Raw genomic sequence first — 20,157 nt, forward strand, 5'->3', positions numbered from 1 at the left:
TACCGTAACCAACGCAACAATCAGGTTGATGCGGGCAAAGCTTGGGGTTGGTGCTGTGGACCAATCATTAGGTTCATTTCCGTAAACAAGAAGTAGACTTTCACAAAAAATGTTCCCGGCATGATACCTGTAAATGAATGTCTCCTAAAGGAAAATGTGGATGTTAGCAAGGTTTCCTTAATCCTTAAATGCTCTTCTGAAATCCAGATAATGTATCAACAAATGGCTTTTCCATTAAAAAAAAACCAACATTTGTTGGTCACCTAACTTAAACTAAGATGATTGTTTTTTAATTGCAGATGGTTGAATGGGAGCATTTATGAAGTGTGGACTGTCTCTGCTGCAGCTCACTGATTATGGAGCCAGAACAGGGGCCCCATGTTGCTGGTGACAAAGGGAGGCCTGTTCAGTGTTATTGTGCATCTCTAAATGTTTGGTGAGGTCCGGGTTGAGGGCTGGAGTGCTGTTGAAGATGGGGCTGGGTGGTTGTGTTTGTTGTAGGCAGACACTTTATTCAAAACATGTTTTATTGGGTTTCATTTTAATACTAGATGATGTGAGAAAAACTGTGGTGGCATAATCTCTGAAAAATCTCCATCCTCTTCCATTTAAGGTTTGTTTGTGGTTAAAATATGACCTGAACCAAATACGAGAAACAACCCTAAAATGTATGGGGTTTATGGGTGCAAAGATAGAAATGATGATGGAGACATCAGCACAACCTGCTCAGACAATGTAATGTACAACATAAGAGAAAAGCAGGAGACTGATGATTAGTCATCTTTTCTAGCATTTGGATTTACAATCAATACACCTGTTTTTAGAGAGGAATCATTAGAATGGCAAAAACATGTTGAGATTGAAGAGGTGGTAAGGATGTAACATTTCTCCGATTAAGACATAAACAACTATAAAAAAAAAAACAAAAAAAAAACATGTTTCCATCACATTATTCTGCACTGTTTTCCAACAGTTGACTTTTGACTGGCACTCTTAATTATGTCACATAATGACCAAGTGGCGAAATTGTTCAAACAGCTGTTTATCTTGCTGAATCAGCTCCTTTTACAAAGCAGTGATGGATGAAAACACATTGATTCACATTTAGTTGAGGGCAAATTTGGGCTACATCTTAATGGAAACTTTAAGATGTTTAAGATGTCAGCCACTTCAGAAAAATATATTTTAACTTGTCATACAGAAAAGCACAGGTTGTGCTGCAGTAATACTGTTCATAATTGCTCAAGCATCACAGTAAACCACATTACCTGGATCCAAAAACCAAAATACCATCATTTCACGTTTTATTTAAACCCTATGCAAATTTAAATGTCCTTTGTTGAAACTAAGTCTTTAGACAAATTCATAAAACTTTGCTTTCGTATTATTATTTTTTTTTTTTTATCATCATTGGATCATGTAAGGGCAGTCATCCAACCTTTCACCACTTTAAGGTCATTTTATGATCTTTATGATCCACGTCTTTACTGTACAGGTCAGTCTTTGTCAAAGACAGACAGAAACAGACATGCACGCTCGCTTTCACACCTACAGGCAATTCAGAAACACCAATTTACCTAACATGCATGTTTTTGGATGGTGGGAGGAAGCCGGAGTACCCAGACAGAACCCATACAGGTATAGGGAGAACATGCAAACTCCACACAGAAAGGCCCATGCCCCAGCTTCATTTCAAACCAAGCCTCATCCTCGGTTGGAACCCAGATTCTTCTTGTGAGGTGACCGTTTTAACCACTGCGCCACCATGCTGCCAACTTTCACAAGGTACTGAAATTACTGCTCCTTTATACAAATTAAAATGATTGTAAATTGGCACAGTTTACGTTTACATTTAGCAATGAGCATAAAACCAAAACCTTTAAGACTGGGAAACACATTGCTACTGCAAGTATACAGTATGTTCGCAAGTATAGAACATGTGTGATTGTTGTTGATGTCTGGCCAGTCAAAGAGCTTGCAGTCATTGTTTGCCTTTTCATAATAGTGATATAAACAGGAACCTAATTCAACCACTCAAAGCTTTATTTCAATTCCATTTGGATAGGCTGTCTTCATCATAATATTCAATATCCTTTTTCAGTTACTGCTAAACAGTTTAACTCTGATTGAATGGTGCCAGCATTTCCCAAATAAAAGCTACATTGTTTTTTTTCAGGACTTGTTGATTGTGTTTACTTTTCAGTTCCATGTGTTGAAATCCCAAAGTTCTTACTTTTACTTCCAATAACCTCACCCTCCACCCTCTTCTCCCTTCTCCTGACTGCCTCACCTGTTGCTTGTTGGTTACAGGTCCAATGTTGATAGATTTCATGAGACCCTGAGAGTCATGCTGCTCAGAACACACCAAAGCATGAATAAGTGTGTGAGAAAATGGGTGGGATGTTCTCTAATGGAGCAGATGATGGGTTTAGGATTTAAAGAGAGGGTAAAGTAGCAAACCCCCCAGGTGCAGAGGCTTGATTAGTCAGGGATGAGGTGGTGTGGAATGTGATGGGGTGAGGATGGTTAGGGGGGGTTCAGGAGAGGAGGCATACTGGCAACCCTGATACTTCACTGCAATTAAACCTGGCATGTACTACCAACACACAAGCACACATACTGTACACAGCATCCAAGGTACGTTCTGTATAAACACAGCCCCTTGACCCCCTACCAACCACTCTTCCTTCTCCAACCCAATTAAACTGAGGTGTTCCGACTGATGCTCAGCAATTGCAGGTCATATTCAACAACAGGATTTGTCTTTAAAGCAGTATTAATTGAGTTTGTTGCCACTTTAACCATGAAAGCTTGACTATTTTCAGGGTAATTTCACTGCATCCACTATTAAGCTCGTATCTTGGTTATTACAAAAGCCAGCCATACATGCTATATCTTGTTTTGTTCAGTACAGTCTTGGCTTTCAGATCTTTCATCATTTGATGTGATAATAATTAGATTTTTTTTTTTTTTGTATTAGTCTTAATATCAAATGTGTCTTGTGAAGTTCTATGTATTTCACCATAATTGTGTCGTGGATATTGTCTAGAATTTAGCAATATCGGAACTATAATGGCAGAGATACTCTGTGAACTAGCAATTAAAAAAAAAAAAAGGGCTTAGTGCCTAATGGACATGAATGACTTTTGACCACAACTTTTGAATCATTACATTGCCAGCAAAGGTGAAAACACACTCAGGAAGCATTGAGCTCAGATTAGAGATCAATGCTTCCTGAGTGTGTTTCCACCTGTACTTTTGATGGCCACTTGTGGTCCGATTACAGCCAGATCATTTATGTCCGGATTGAAGTAGCCAAATAGAAACATGGTCGCAGTGGTCAACACACCCCTGCCCACACTTTTTATTTTTTTTATTTTTAATGTGTTGCTGCTTTCAAATTCAAAGTGAGCATATATTTATTTTTTTTATTAAACAATAACATCTCTCAATATCAACATCTGATATGTAGTTTACGTTGAAATAAATATAGGTCAACTGGCTGCATTCAAGCAATAAATGAAATGAATGTAGATAGATGTGAGAGACTGTTAGCATGAGTTTGAATCAACATTATGTAAAACGTAAAAAAAAAGAAAAAAAAAAGTGGCCACTTTCATATGCAATGGGAGGCGAAACACTCCCACATTCTTATGAGTATTTTCAATCCTTCTTTTTTTCTATACATGGTGACCCCATTTAGGGCTTCTGGATTCCAGGAAGAGTAAACCTATCACCCTTCACCTCTCTCACTACCCTAGTAACCACTCTAACATTAAAGTCTAATTGGTTTACTGTCACAGCCAATCCCATGGGGGATGCTATGAATTTATTCACAAAAATAACAATTTCAGTGGCTGCAGGAGACAGAAGGGAAATCACAACATCAGGAGACATACTGTATGTCCGGGTGGAATTATGTGTCAGATGCAATGAATTCTGCCGCAGTTTTAATCATTTAAAAAAATAAAAATAAAAAAATAAAAAAATAAAATTCATGTCACTTTAAAACTAAAATATTAGTCATCAAAAATGAAGCAATGTATAAACACAAAAAGGCCAAATAAGTAGAAATACGATATATCAGCATATGAGCCAATTTCGAATATCAATAACCTCAAAATCAACACAACAGAGGAAACAGTAAAAACAACACATTAACACGTGGCCATAAAAATCAACCAGATCACAGCGTTGTTCTCACATGCTGACACTCTGCCACCACCTCGTGGTCAAAAACGGTAAAACACAAACTGGAGAGATGACACAACACTTAATGTCTGTAAATCACATCCACTTTACAAAAATACAAATTATGATTTGGAATGTCATAAATTTGTTTTAGACAAAAACATACAGGATTACACATTTAGGTTCTCAGTGAAATTAGTCTCATTATTACTTATATTACCCGCTACAATAGAGTGAGTTGCCTACCACCACCCCGAGTTAGTAGCAAGTGAGAAGGAGAGCTGAGTTAAATTAGATTGATAAAATCATGTGTAAATAAATCGGGGATAAATGTTTGGAATGATGAAAGTTAATCTCCAAGTGAAAATGCAAAAATACCCAATACAGTTTGCATAAATCCCTGAAAGGAACACATTACACGATGAAGAGATACTTGGAGTTACCCAATGAGGCTGTGAGGGTACAGACACAAATTATTTGGAACAAATGTGCCAGGCACACACCTAAATTAATATATTTCACTTCTATCAAAAGGCTGATCGGTTGGAAAAATAAATAAATTGTGGCAGATTAAACAAAAATGCTTGATTCAATTTGCTGTCACAGTTTGTGAGTGTTTATAAATCGTACGTGTGCGTGGGTTTGAATGTACAAGTACTTTGCCAATTAGAGCGAAAGAGGTTTTGGCTCACTGACCTGTGTTTTGTGCCAGATCAACACATCAACATCAACACAAACCTGGGACATTTATTGGGCACCAACAATGTTTTTTTTTTCCCCCCTTTCATTTAAAAAACAACAACTTTTAAAACATTTTCGCGCTTTTCTAATAACATTTATTGGACACTTATCATAATACATTTCTAACTGGTTCTCTCTGTCAGACAAGGACAACATTTGCTGTGCCACTCAAAAGGGCTTTATGTGTTATTTTTCTTTTGTTTGTGTGTGTGTGTGTGTGTGTGTGTGTGTGTGTGACTGTATATTTTACTAAACCCTCTTAAGGTCTGACTGACACTTCCTCCAAACCAACCATAAAGCAGATAGCTGGGTAGGCGGGCTGAAAAGGTCAACAGAGAGGACCTGTTCTCAGGTAACGATATGCCACACATACACATTTCCAGACACTCAAACACATGCACGCACTGTAGCCACCGGCCAAGTAGTCAATGAAGCCTGTGTTGGGAAGCTGTTTTTTTCTCATGCACCTCCCCTCCCTCCCTGCTCTTCCGCTCCTCCTACGATGTGTTTTCATTTCATATTTCGGGGTCGTTTTCAGTCAGGAAATGTTGTGCCACATTTACGAGCTCCTATTTGAAAGAGTGGCCGAGAAAGGCTGCTCAGACACTAAAAACCGACGTTGTCAATAAGAGTTGTGAGTCCTCACCCACATTAAACCTCTCAGCAGCTTATCCGTGGCCAGTAGAGCCGTGACAAGCATCAGTAACATGACTAATAAAGTCAGTTCACTGGCCAAAAATAAACCTGGGACAGAACAAAGTCATTTAGTCGCCAAACTGCTTCAGGAAAGAGCTGCAAATCTGGATGTTATGTGTGACGGCTGCTACAACAAATACATGCTTGGAGAAAAATAATTGAGGATGCAAACAAATATCAAAAATTCTGTGACAAAGCATTTACATATTTGCAGTTTATAGCATGTATTTTACCTAAGATGCTGCTCTCCATGGCTGAGCATTTGTGGCACCACTAAGCAATAACATGGACGGATCATAGCAGCATTTAAAATCTGGGGGGCATACTGAGCATGATGAAGTCAGGGATGAAATACAGTTTTTCTTCAGGCTGACCTAAACCATTATTAGGGACATTCAGATCATAAATCAATGGGAAAAAAAGCAGGTAACTGCCACTCAAGTTAAATATTGAAGAAATGTATCAGTTTGTACTATTTTGTGTAACAGTTTGATAATGTGGAGAATATGGAGATCTTAATTTACCCGTAATTTACAACTACATCAATGAGCAGCAGCAACACTTTCATGCCTTTGTAATGCACTCAGTTAAGGTTCAGTGGTGATTGAACGAGGGGACAGCGTCTGTACCTCCCGTTAGATCTCCTTTGTGTCGAGGACGGCAGGTGGGAGACGAAGAACTCTGGAATGTGAGAGATGAGGGTAGACGTGCACACGCATAGACATACTCAGTGACAGACAAACACACACACACACACACACACACACACACACACACACACACACACACACACACACACACACACACACACACACACACACACACACACACACACACACACATTCTCACAGTCTTTGAACCTCCAACTTAAGCTCCTACCTCAGAGAAGACAAAGGGAAACTACCTGCAGGCAAAAGAGGCTGTGTGGCCTGGGAAAGGGTTCAAATCTATCTGTCTCTATCATCCTCCTCTGAACTGGTTCAAACAACAGATTACAGCCACAACAAAGCAGAAAGGGGTAATGGTTGCTGAACTGTTCTTTATTAGTAGGAAAAGTGTTAATCATCATTAATATTCGATTTATTATCTGAAATAATGAATACATAATTCACTCCTAGATTCATGCAGGGTCTTGGAGGACAGAGACAGATGTGCTAATTGAAAGAGTCTGGACCTATAATGTAGCTTCACATTTATCTGCAGAAAGTCTGGAGAAAACCCTCCTTTTCACATCTGAATTTTATTTTGCTCAATTGTGTTGTATTTTTGGAGTCAAAAGAATTGAGAGGGATCTTCAAAAACTACACCACAAGGTAAATTATAACCAGAGAATAGTATATGGTGAAGGACAGAACCTTGAGGCAGTCCAGAGGTAAACTAAAGGAAGTTCTGGCCAGACAAAGTTTATAATGAGAGAGATGGGAACAAAACATTCTACAGCTGTACCTGATCCATAGAAATAGATGTTTTGCCACAGTCAGTGGTTAAAAGATGAAAAAGAAATCACCAAGGCCCTCTTAAAATCCAACTAAAGTCTATCCAAATGCCTATTGAGATTCATGTAATCAATGATTTGCTCAGCATTTTTTTTTCCAAGACCAGGGCCAAGAAGAGAGGTTTAGATATTGCACAGAATTTATTCAAAATGGGTAGATCTCGAATTGGCTTTTTGATGAGAATGAACTGATCGGTTTGAGGAAAAAAATGGAGAGATTGAATGAATTCTGTTAATATTATTAGTAGAATTGTAGTTTTAAAGTATACCTCTTAAAATCTTTTGTGATGAATTCTTCTTAAGCATGGGAAAGGAGGGGGAGAGGGATTAGAGAAGGGGAGGGACAGAAGGAGAGAAAAGAAGCAGACACACAGGGGTCCTTAAGAATGGAGGATAAGAAAAGAAAACAGGAAAGATAAAAAGAGGAAAGAAAATGGGAGGGAATTGGGAGCCAGAGAGGTTATCAGAAGAAAAGTCTGACCCCAGGGTAGGATTAACTCAAACAGCCAACCTGCCCACACAGACACCAAAGAGGAACCAAAGACACAGGAGTGATGGACCAAAAGTTTGATTTCAACAGTATGTTTTCTTGTATTTGAGTATACAAAAAATTCTAATAATAATAATCTGTCGGACATTTTGAGTTCCCATTCAGAGCCATGTGTAAACAGAATCTAGATTGCATTGTGCTGAGTGACAAATCATGTTGTACTTGGTGCTGGCTTGATCCTATCAAATACACAAATGAAAAAGGCAGGTCTGGGTTAGCTGATGATAGATAACTATGAGCCTCTGCTGCAGAAACCTGGTGCAGTCCTTATAATATTTCATCTGCTTGTTGTACATATGATATTGGCAGTAGAGCACGCTTGAACTGGCTCTGTCATTCAAAAGCATATCCGGGATCTATCTGAAAGAAAAGTGGCACCAACAACTCCCCAGTTTGTCCAACTTTTAAACTGAACCTATGTGCTTCTGATGAAAGGCTGTATCAGTACTGTTGAGATAATTTATATAATGACCGGGGCAAGCATCCAGCCAATCACATTAGAGAAGTCATGGGGCTAACATAACATAGTCTCAGTTAGAGACAGAGTTGACTCGACAAATCAGGAATGTGGTCGAGGGTAAATTTAGTTTATATAACTTTCATTATCTTAAAAGGTTCCCTCCATGTTTAAGTGGTCTAACTCTTACAGAGCGGGTGGAATGTGTGGTTTCATCAGATCACTCAAAGCTGAGGTTAAAAGGCCTTGTGTTGTAAACTAACCACCTTATTGAGGTGCCCTTCAGCAAAAATCCCTATAAAGCTCAAGTTTTTGTCCTGTATGTGACCTCTGACCTCAAAATGTAGACAGGTTTTAAGAGACACCAATATACATACACAATGCTATGTTATGTTACTATAAAGGAGAAACAAAACATAATCAAAGTCACCACTAAGCTTTAAAGCTGAACTCAGCAATATATATTTTATATGAACAATGTAAATGTGTAATGTGAAAGGAGATGTTCATATAGGGGGAAAAAAATAAAATAATTTGTCACCTGACTCCACAGTTCTGCCATTTTACAATCGTTCAGTGCATTGTTTTGGTTTTACAATCCACAGCTTCACCTTAGTTATTTCTCCAAAGAGCAGACACCTGTAACAAGCTAATAACTTCTGAAAAACAGCAAAGTTACTATGCTATGGAGCCAAATATTTATAGGAGAGTGAACATGCGTGTAACCCCTGCTTCATTCTCTTGACAGTGTGGAAGTACCAAAAGGACACTGTAAACCAGATAACTAAGATCATTAATTTCTTGTTCTTCCAGAAGACTAGAAAAGTCAACTTGAGAGTGGACTGCATGAACACCCGCAGTAACTACGATCACGTCTACAGCATCTCCGTTTAGTACATATCTAATGATTTACAAGCTTTTAGCTACTGGAATTACTTTTACATACTTTTACCTTATAATTTGAAACTCTGGCCACATTTAAAAGGAACATTCAACATTGTAACATTAAATGTGTGACAGAAAAAAACTAAAAACAGGCTCTCCTTAATGCTACGTTTACAACATCGTCCACTGACCCCATGCCATCCTTCACATAAATTAACAGCGCTTTAAAAGATGAAAATGGACCAAGTAATGGCTTTACAACAAAATCTATAAAAAGTTTACAAACATCAGCCTCCAAAAGATGTAGCAGCAAATCACCTAAGTGAATTCAAGTTTTCACTTGTAAGAATAAACATTTGTTAATCTTTTAATAACAATTTATTTTTTTACTTGAATTTCATCAAAATTAACTTCAATGTGTAAATTGCTGTGAAACCAAAATAATTAACTGAAAGACATGCATATTTTGTTGGTTTGTCACTGGGAGCGACACTTTTCACATAATGTAGTAATTTGATTAAATTTAACAAAAAAAAATATAGATAAGTGCAGCTTTAAAGTATACACTTTGTTAGGTTTAGTGTGCTATTTTCCATTTAATAAAATGTCATAAAATTAAGTTAGATTAGTCTTACGGTAAGTGGCCTGTGATTGCAGCATGCGCTCTGTAACAAGGAAGCTGATTGGTTTAACGGTTTACAGGTTGTCTGCGGAGTCACAGATTATTAAGACATTAACGAACTGACTCGGACTGACTAATGCTGCGGATGAACTTCTGACTTCGAACACACACAGTCGCAGACATTACACACGAGCCCACTGAATGGCACACTGTACAGCCTACAGCATATTTCAGATAGAGGAATGCATTGTTTCGAGTTGTTACGAGATCAGAGGTGAACATCTGCAGATGGACAGTTTCCATTACATCAAGTGTCCATGGTCATGCCCCCCCCCCCCCTCCCCCCACAACACCCTGACATCCTCTCACCCTGATTTCACCTCCGGAAACACACAGTCAAACAGAGACAGAGAAGCAGAGAAAGACTGGAGGTCACCAGTGTGAAGCTCTGATGTTTTTTCATGTGCGTGCTGAGATCAGTGGGACAGCTGGATAAAGGGGAGCAGAGAGATAAGATCAACAGGTAGACATGAAGTGATGCCAGCTGCAAAAGTTGACCCAATTTCCTCTTTTTCTTTGGTGTTTGTTTTGCATGTCATCGACCTGTAAAATCACCAATCATATATCCTAAGGCTCATTTAGCATATTTGATTATCATGAATATTAATACTTGTAGACGTTTTCTACAAAAGAACAAAAGTTCCCTCCTTAAACTTCTTTACATACAATAACATTAAATAAGCTACAAAAAAATATTTGCAATAAATGGATATATTCTGAGCTATTCATAACCGCTTATTTCCTGCTAATACATGAGTAAGGCACCGAGCAATTAAATATGAGACTATCGCATGTGTATGTGTGTTGCGATGTTTGCTCAGCTGCAAGTGTTGTTCTCAGAGAGCCTCTCACATCGGCTCATCTCCTCCAATCCGAATGTTAATGAAACACAAGGGAGGCTCAGTAAAGGGGATTTCTTTTGCACATACAGTCATCCAGAATGTGTCATTATCACATTATCACAGCATACGGTGTAAAGTGTGAATCCAACTGGGCAACCCTGTTACTAAAAATAAATGAAGGTGTTTTGGACGAGTGAAGTCCTTCAGGTCAATGACGTCATCCCTGCTTGTATTCTGGAAGTGCTCTGCATTGTGTATTGTGGCAGATATTTGCGGTGAACTGTGTGGAATGAAAGATAACCTTCAGAGAAATGTGACAGGAAAATATTATCTCATGTTTGCTCCCTAGTCCCTCTGGCAGCATCCCATCTATTGCCCTCCACCCACCGAATGTGTATCACACAAATCCCTATTGTTCGGAGCTGCACGAGTAAAAAGCTGGAGAGTGTGGTGTTTTCTCCCTTCTGTTCTTCTGTCTGTCTATCTGCTGCCACAGATGTGGGTTAGGTGTAGTCAACCCCAGACTGAGGACTTCTTCCCTCTACTTGAAACATGTTTACATGCAAGGAATAATATTCCTTGGCATATTCCTGTTGAGCCATGTGATCAAATTCATTTACATCTGCTGCAGGCAAATTTCTTCTGAAAACAGGGTGCTTTTTGTATCTTGTTTGTTTCGGGCCTTTGGGACTTCTGAGTTTGGTCTGAAACAGAATAGAAGGTGTGAAAGGTGCCTCGGATATATTCCAGACTGGAATTAAAACATAACCCACCTTCATTTTTCAGAGGTTGCTGAGTGTGGCACATTAACTGAAGAGGCCGAAATACACACATACATGATCATGCCTCGAGGGTATATCTTTTATGCTAGCTAGCTGTGCAAACTGACAAATGGTAGGAAGCTCACATATTTTACACAGCCACTGAAAGAAACATGGCTATAATCATTTAAAATCATAGCTGGCCAGGTGCTGGCAGGTTGTATGGAAGAGGAGAGCTCATATTGTGTATGACAGAGTTCACCTGAAAACCCCGACTCAGGGACAGCTATCCTGTTTCCTGACTCACTGTTGTATGGCTGTTATTTATGCTTTAACTCACAGTTTGATTTGGTGGCAGTACATATTTTTGTGGGACTTCTCAGATCTCACTGTGGCCTGGTGATGGTGACAAAGAAATTGTATCTCGGTTTCAAAGAGCCCAAGGTTGCTAATATTTTCAGTTGTCAAGCTGTTTCTGACTGAATGTGGGGATCTTTTGTAGAAAATGTCAAAAAATAGCCTGAAGCTAAAGGGTGAATCGCACGAAATACCATCAATATATACTGAATCAAATTCATACAGTGTTCAAAAAATAAAGTTTTTATACATATTCTTGCTCATGGGTCATTTAATTTTGTTTATCCAGCTTCAAATACTGTAATTATTCTCAAATTCCACAATATGTATAAATCTATCTAACTGCTCCAAAAAATATGTATTAGTTTAGGTTTTAATGTTGTAAATTGAATAGACTTTGTAATGTTGGATGAATACGAGAGACATTTCTTTGTGCTGTTATTGAAGAACTGCTTCATAAAGATGGATGTTTTTTACAAAAAAAGATGACTGATTTGTGATCAGATCGTTCTCTGGCATATGACTGTTTTTTTTTAAATAATCAGACCACTACAGCCCTGAGTGCACATAGATATAAATTTGCATACATCTTCCTCACTAACTGTGTTTCACATGTATTCACTCACTCATCAGGAGCACCGACAACCAAAACAAAGACTAAAGGGCAGACACTGAGCTGCACATCTACCCTGCCTCAGGGAACGGCAGAGACTAAGTGAAGGAGAAGTGTCTGAGCAGCCGTGTCTAATCCAAAGGCAAGCAGTAAACAGTTAGCTGTGGAGCAGAATGTTACAACACAGCATCTGTGGACGAGCTGATCAGCAAAGGGCTTCTTTCAAAGTAAAAGCCTCTTGTCTGAGGAAGGAAAATCATGATTACATGATTTGGATTCATGTAACTGCATTCAAAGGATTTTTACTGCAATAAAATTCAACAAAAAAAGGAGCGAAATAAATTTTTACTGACCCGTGAGTAAGTTAACGGTGGATTTCCTGATGGGGTTTGTGTTTCTAGTAATTTGCAGATTTGTCCTTAAATTGTGAGAGCGTGTGTGTTTATGTAACACTCTCCATCTGCAAACAGCAAAAATGGGCATAATTTCTGAAGCCACAGACTCAGACGCAAATATGCAAAAGCATGCCTCAGCATAAACACACATGCAGACAGAAGAACAGTGTACTTTTATGCTTTCCCTTTAAACTTTCAGTCCCTTTAAACAAGCAGTTGTTGGAAGTTTACTAGTAATGAAGGCGTGAATGGGATGTTGCATGTTGGCTGAGCAATTTGTCACATCAAGTCCAAAAGACGGGAACTTTAAAGAAAGCTGAGAAAAGACAATCACTTATTTTTGTGGTTTTTCAGGATGCTGTTGATGAAGCAGTTTTATGGCCAATTTAGTTTAATAAAACTTTGAGAAATTCTTTTGACATCAATCTATGATCCAAACGTTAGGGGGGATGTTTTCATGAAACAAGAGTCCCATTTTGTTTAAGTGGTGACAAAATGTGCAATATAGTAAAATCAAATATAGCCTACTATGTGGCGGCTCGGTACATGGACAGCAGTGGACGAGTTGTTTTTCTATCTTAGGGGACGTGTATCACACATGAATGGTAATATAGATTTTCAAACCATAGGGAAGTTAAACATCGTTGTTATTATACGGTGGACAGAATATTTTTCCATCAAGATGTTTAGCAAAGTGGACATTTTGGACTGTTGTTAGATGTTGTCTCTAGTCACAATCACAGTGACAGCATCATCCATAACCAGATAAATCCCATGGCTACAGGCATGGTCACAGCTGTTTCCTGTCTCCATAGATCTTTCCCCTGGCAGACATTTTGACTTGTCACATTAGGGAAAGCACAGGTGTATTCATGACGGTTGCATTTGACTGTACTTCAGGTTGTGGAGATAGCATTTTCATGTTAATGGGACAGGCAGCCATTTCATCCTTAAGGCCAAGTGAATAATTTGTGCTAAGTTTGAAAGAAATTCTCTTCATCGGTTCCAGAGTTACTTTGTTTACGAGCATGGGTTGATCTGGGGTCACAGGGACCTTGACCTTTGATCCCTGAATCTAATCAGTTCATCCTTGGGACCAAGTGAGCATGTGTGCCAAATTTGAAGAAATTCACCCAAGTGGTTCTTGAGATATCGCTTTCAAAAGAATGCGAACAAATCATGCCTACAGGCATAATGAAAGCAAGAACAGCAATTGTTACTGCAGTTCTAAATTGAACATCCAAATGTCTATTTGAATTGATTTAATTTGTCCTTTGTCATTATCTTCTTGGTTATGCAAAGGCAGTGTAATATCTGGCTGTTCCAGTTTTTAGTCAAAATACTCTGTTCATGTGTAAGTCAGGAAATAAAGGTGCTGAATGACAACGATTAAATGTGCACATCAACAAAATATTAACAGTCTCCATAGCTACATTTTAGTTTTCGATTTTCTCTGTTGGTAAAAGACTTTCTTTGTGTGCTTCGTGCCCGAAAGCATAGACACACAGAGCAGATACACAATGATAATAATTCATCGGCGACCTTTTGAAGAGAAACCATAGAAACTGTGTACACAAACAACAACAGTCAGCCAGTGACGTTTAGGTGTTTGCTTTCTAAAAACTTTACAGTAAGAGCTGTAAATCTGAGTTTTCACCTTAAAACTTCATCAGGTACATGCTGCTAATATTCTTTTCATTTTGTCTGCAACAATACAACTCATTTTTCTCTCCTCATTTTGAACCTAAGCACACACTGTTTTCCTCTAAATGTGAATGGGTATTGAAGTTAGAGAACTACATCATCGGTTGGAGCATCACATCATGGAAAATATGAAAGAAAGACCATTTCTAACGGAAAGGCAAAAGACCCCAAAAGAAAACACCCATTCTTATTTTCAACTTTCCAGTGAGAGATTTGTTTCCCATCAAAAGCCCACAGAGCAGACCGTTACACACATACAGCAATGACACCTTTTACAGTTGGTCCATTGTACCCAACTGTGTTCAAATCAAAGTCACTGTGGCTGAATGAGCACATTCCAGACAGGACGCCGCTGCAGTGAGGGCGTCCAGTCCTCTAATATACTGAAGACATTTAGGTTCTATGACCTGCTTGCTTGCCAGGTTTTAGAGTCATAAAACACTAAAGGGAGTTTAGAGAGAGTTTTATTCCAGAAACATCAGAGACTAAATAAGGTCAGGAGTCCTCGAAAGGCTCATAGGTAAAACTGTTAAATATAGGGTGGGAAGGGTGGGGGTAACTGAATGTGGGGAAAACGATGGTTTTGACAGCAGAAAAAATTGCATCTGACATGTGGCTGTAATTGAGGATTTCAGTTCTGAGACTGTCAACAATACAATAATGTGACTTGGTTTTACTGTAGAGAGGAAAGTTGTCAAGAACAGACTCCTACTGGGCTCACCTCACAATCATTTATATTGGCTAAACATGGAATCCTTTCAGAGCAACTCAACCAACGGTAAATGGAAAGTGAAGGTTCTTTATTTTTTTGGGGGGGAGGGAAGGGGAGGGATGGGGGTGGCAGGGTTGAGTTGAAAGTGTGGAAAACACTTCATGCTTGCGTTTTGTGATTTTCTGTGTAAAGATTTCAGCCAACACCACGATGGCAAAACTGGGGGAAAATGTCTTTAATGAAGGCTAATGATTTCAGATTCCTTAACTCTGGAGACTGTTTTCCAGGAGCTGAGAAATACAAGTAAAATGCAGCTTGTCTGATTTAGAGTGGATGTAGTCTGAGAGTCACAAACAGAGGTTAGTTAGATCAATCAGGCAATCGAAGAAGGTGCTTACATGCACTGTTGATTACTGTGAAGCTGAAATTAATGGTCAATGCAATTGGTTTCATCGCAGCTGCTGCAAACACGTACAGGGTCGATTTTGATTTATACTTAAGCGTGTACTTTCCTAGTTTACAAAGTACTATATCATGTAGTCTCATTTTGGCATGTTCGATGGCCACTAGTGATCCCCACACGCAGGAACTGTGTTTGCATTTGGTCACTTGAATCTAGTCTAGTTTACTTCATGAGAAATTCAGTTTTGTCTTCTGTTACCAAGAAAAAGTAGGCGACAGAGATGGTGTGTGAGATTGGTAAAGGTTTTGAAGGAAAGGATTTATTAAGATACCAGATTAAAAGATGGTGCCTCGCTCATTTGAATTAGGTGCACAAATGTTCTGCCGACTTTCGCAGTCTTGGGTCCATACAGCAAGCTTTTTGGCGTCCTTCTCTGTCGAATAGAGATCATACATTAACTCACGCAGGCTGAGCCGGCTCACTTCCTATTGGCCCAACACACACAGGAATAGGATACAATAGAATAATAATATAGATCTTTGAGACTTGGGCCTAAAGGATTAAACTCTGGTGATACAATTTGGCAGCATTTATGCCTATTCTAACTGTTGTGTATGAGAAAAAGGCTTTTTGGGCACATATTTGCAACTGTAACATACAGGAGGTCTTACAGTTAGTCATGTGGTCTCTGTGTTGACGCTGTAGTTCAGATGTTTTGAATGAGGCGGGTGTTTTTTCTATGTGTGCTGGAGCAGACTGACAGACGGTAAAAGGACAAACAGACATACAGACTGAGTAGAGCTTTTCCTCAGAGCACGAAAGTGTTAAATGTTCAGATATTCACCATCAGAAACTCTGCATTGAAATGAATATATCTGCAGACTAGGATATCTTCTTGCATGATGTTTAAGAAATCTTCCATCATAATACCAACCTTTATAAGGTTACGTACCGTAAGTTGTTGTAAACACAATATCTTTGAGGTCAGGAATAGATTATGGTTTTGGGTTAAAATAACTATTTTAATACGTGTCGTAAGTAGGTTACTCGTGTGAGTTAAATACGTTATGTTGTTAACCTAATTTACGTAAATCAAAAGAAATCCAGCACAACTTTTGCTGTCTCATGGACTTTTACTGTTTGCTCCATTCAAGCACTTCTGACCTCCTCCCTACTTGAACTATATCACTTTTTGTACTTCGCCGCATGACCTCCATCACATGACCTTCCTCTTCAACCATGGTAATACATGCGTGTACTTTTCATGCAGATTTCATGTAAATTACAAGCTTTGGTGTGATATGGCGCAGTTCATAGGATACTGGACTGAATCAAACATTGAAAAAGGTCCCAAAAATGTCTAAGGTGTTTGATGATGCAGCTAAAAATGAACAATGATTTGCTTAAGACTACACTGGCATTGATAAATACCTAACTCTCTGATTCGCAGATGTTTTCTATATTTTTAAATTGAACATGTGATTTCTGTCACAAGACAGCCTCTCTGACCGTCACGCCTTTGGCTTCCAACTTTGTCATGGGCTGTGTTTAGTGTGTGAATAATAAAAAAAACCTCAGGCAAGACAACACACGTTTCCATGACAACACATGGATATGTACAGCCCCAGTTTTTTCCCCCCTGTTCCGTAAATGTTAAAAATCATATGTAATTTCTGTCAATCCCCTACACTTGCTGACATTAAATTGGCACAGGGTCGAGTGTGTTCCCAACATCCCACTTCAAAGCCCAGTGCGAACCCCCTCCCCAACGCAAATATCTCCAACACTCAAACAGCCAGTGCAGAGCAGAGGAAACCACCTCACACCATTACCATATAAACTAAACACTTCACTTCTCACCCTGGTGCAGCGTTTGACTTGACTGCCACTTCCAGCCACCTCATGATGCCCAGTCACACGAACACACATAGGATAAAGAGGTCAGAGGAAGCCTAGTCGATTGGCAAACAAACAAACTATCAGTCTCCTGCACAGCTGTATAAGAAGAGCCTCACAGCAGGGAGTCACTGAATAGAAATCACAAGAGCAGACAGAGGTGTGAAACTGGAACTGGGAAGGGGCTGAGCCATATTATGTGTCTTGTAATGGGTCTGTAAGAGAGCAATGGCTGTGGGTCCAGACTCCTTTGTTGTCATTAAAGACTGCTGATAGATAATGTTGAAGAAATTGGTAGTTCAGTAATCACTACATTCATTTTAAAGGGACAATCTGTTGATTTAAATGAAATGCACTATAAACTGAACACTAAAAGTCTGAGAACTAAAAGTCAGGATATTTTCTGCTGCTGTCTACTATCATGATTAGCATACTTTTATGAATGAACGTCAATTTAGCTCTCCTTTGGAATCATGGCAGCGTTTGGATGTTCTAAAATAATGTGTGTAGTAAAAATTGAAGTAAACAAAAAAACAGCGGGATAAGTCTCTCCGTACATATCCTTGTAGTCCACTAAGTCAAGTAAAGACCAAGAAAAAGCATACAAACTCACTTATAAGTCCACAACTTTTTGCTCTAAATAAAGTAATAAAAGAAGGCACCATTCAAACTTTCAACATCAGAGTATCATTCCTCCCACACACTGCCTCAGCAATACATTGTACACTTTCTGCTGTAAAGCAGTTTACATCTGCACTTAAAAGCAAACCAGCAATTCCCCAAAGGAGTCTAACTTTGTGACACACAATGGCACCCTGGTTGTCAGTCTTCATGTTCAGATAAATTATCTAAAGAATTAAGGAAATACATGACACATTGTAGTTAGTGATTTAGTCTTCATACTGAAACACATTATTCAGACTTTCCCTGAAATGTTCCCTCTATCTTCTATTGCTTCTATCTATCATTGAAGTACAACTTGCAACCTGTATTAAACATGTGATCACAGCACCTAAAATGATTGAACCTGAGGTCACATGAAGAACTAAAGGCTCATCTGCAAGCATATGTCACCAATGTAACCTTCATATTTAACATTTCTTCTTAATCTTACTAACTCATGATGTGCTGATCTACAGAAAACATATTTGCCATCTGTAGTTATCATTCAGTGGGACTATTGTACATATAATCAACATAAGGGAAGGCTTCATTTCACTCTTTCAATAAAGTGTCTGTTGGGTCAGTTCCCTCCTTTTCTCCATTCAAAGATCCATCTCAGCTGTATATTTCTTTACAGTGACGATGTTGAGAAAAAGCTGCAGCAGCAAGAATCTTACCTTCCATAACCTGCAGGGCAGCGGCCAGCCAGCACAGCAGGACGAGATGCAGGGCAAGAGAGCACCTGAGGAGACACATCAGTCATGAAAGTTGCTTTGGGTGAAGCTCTAGGTAGACTTAAAATAATTTGAAATAAAAACACGTTAAAAAAAAGGTCATAACAACTTAAAATATCTCATATTGCTGATTGTTCACATGGAAATAGCAGTGCAAAGAAAAATAAAATCACAGGTCTGCTCTGAGGTGAAGCTGAAGTACTTTGTGAAGATATTACATGTTTATTAAAATTCAGTTAAAATCCACTCTGCTTTCTTTTCATGCTGGAAATATTGAGGTTATATTATTCTTACCCTCGAAACATTTTAACTAGTAAGACAATAAAAATCCAGCTTTGAAAGTGAAGTCCAAGAAGTACATGTGTGTGATGAAACTCCGGCAAACTCCGTGGTCCCTCTGCCTCTGAGCAGACCTGAAGTCCCTCTGCTGCTCTCCCCCCCCCCCCCCCTCTTTCTCGCTTCCCCCCGCCCCCCCCATCTCTCTCTCTCCCTCCCTCTCTCTCTCTCTCTCTCTCTCTCTCTCTGCACAAAGGCTCTCTCAGTTTTGAGCTCAGTGACTCTCAGGACCCACAGAGGTGGGAAATGTGACTCCCTTGAAGGAAAAAAAAAACCCTCGCCCCTTACTCACTCAGTAGACCAACTCTCTAAACTTGCTGCTTAAGACAATTTCCTTCCATTAAGGAAAATACGAAGCACAATCTATCTATACATCTATATTAAAACCTAATGCTTTTTCAATTCTGTTGTTTAATGGTAGCTAGCTAACATTAGTGTACTATTAACAAATAAACTGGAAGTTAAGGATTTCCAAATATTCTTAATGAATGAATGATATAATAATGAATGCTAACAGCATGGCCGGATTTACCTGTCAGATGGCCATAGGGCAAATATTTGCTGTTGGACCCGTGCTGACCCTCCCTTTGCCCACCCTCTTTTCATTGTGTATGCACCCACCCTGTAATCATCAAGCTCCCATTAAGCAGAGTGCAAACAGCAGATCACACATGGGAGTTGTGATGACACAAAACAACCTGGAGGCCTACTCTTGTACCTCGTCCCAGGTTATCTATGTATCAGCTAGTTTGTGGTAATTTGATTATCATATTTATTGCAGGCACCAAAGAAATATACAGATTAAATAATTTACATACAACTTAATAAAATAAATAAGTCTTACACACATTTGCATGAGTTAATTGCTTTCTGTTTAACTTTAAAGGTGCTATATTTTTGCAATAGCGATGTACAACAATGTATCGAAGAGTGTGAAGTCTAGATCCTCAGGCTTTTGTGCTGACCCTTATTTCATCAAAAGACTAAAGTTCAAAATGTATATGCTGAAATTATAAAGTCACAGAGTTGTGAGAAAAAAAACCC

General features: G+C 38.9%; 1 protein-coding gene across 1 annotated transcript in view; it reads right to left on the reverse strand.

Moving 5' to 3' along the window:
* Nucleotides 1-19,162, reverse strand: part of col15a1b (collagen, type XV, alpha 1b) — a 59,012-nt gene extending 39,850 nt beyond the window's left edge. Inside the window, exons 1-2 of the mRNA XM_069164631.1 lie at nucleotides 19,072-19,162; nucleotides 18,721-18,785 (exon numbers count right to left, since the gene is read on the reverse strand). Coding sequence (XP_069020732.1) covers nucleotides 18,721-18,785; nucleotides 19,072-19,082 — 76 coding nt within the window. The 5' untranslated portion in view covers nucleotides 19,083-19,162. The remainder of the gene's footprint in view (nucleotides 1-18,720; nucleotides 18,786-19,071) is intronic.
* Between the last annotated feature and the right edge of the window lie 995 nt (nucleotides 19,163-20,157).

This window comes from Embiotoca jacksoni, unplaced genomic scaffold (assembly GCF_022577435.1).
Source record: "Embiotoca jacksoni isolate LCO1_2020_lvr unplaced genomic scaffold, fEmbJac1.0.p SCAF_31, whole genome shotgun sequence".
In the NCBI taxonomy this organism is placed as follows: domain Eukaryota; kingdom Metazoa; phylum Chordata; class Actinopteri; family Embiotocidae; genus Embiotoca; species Embiotoca jacksoni.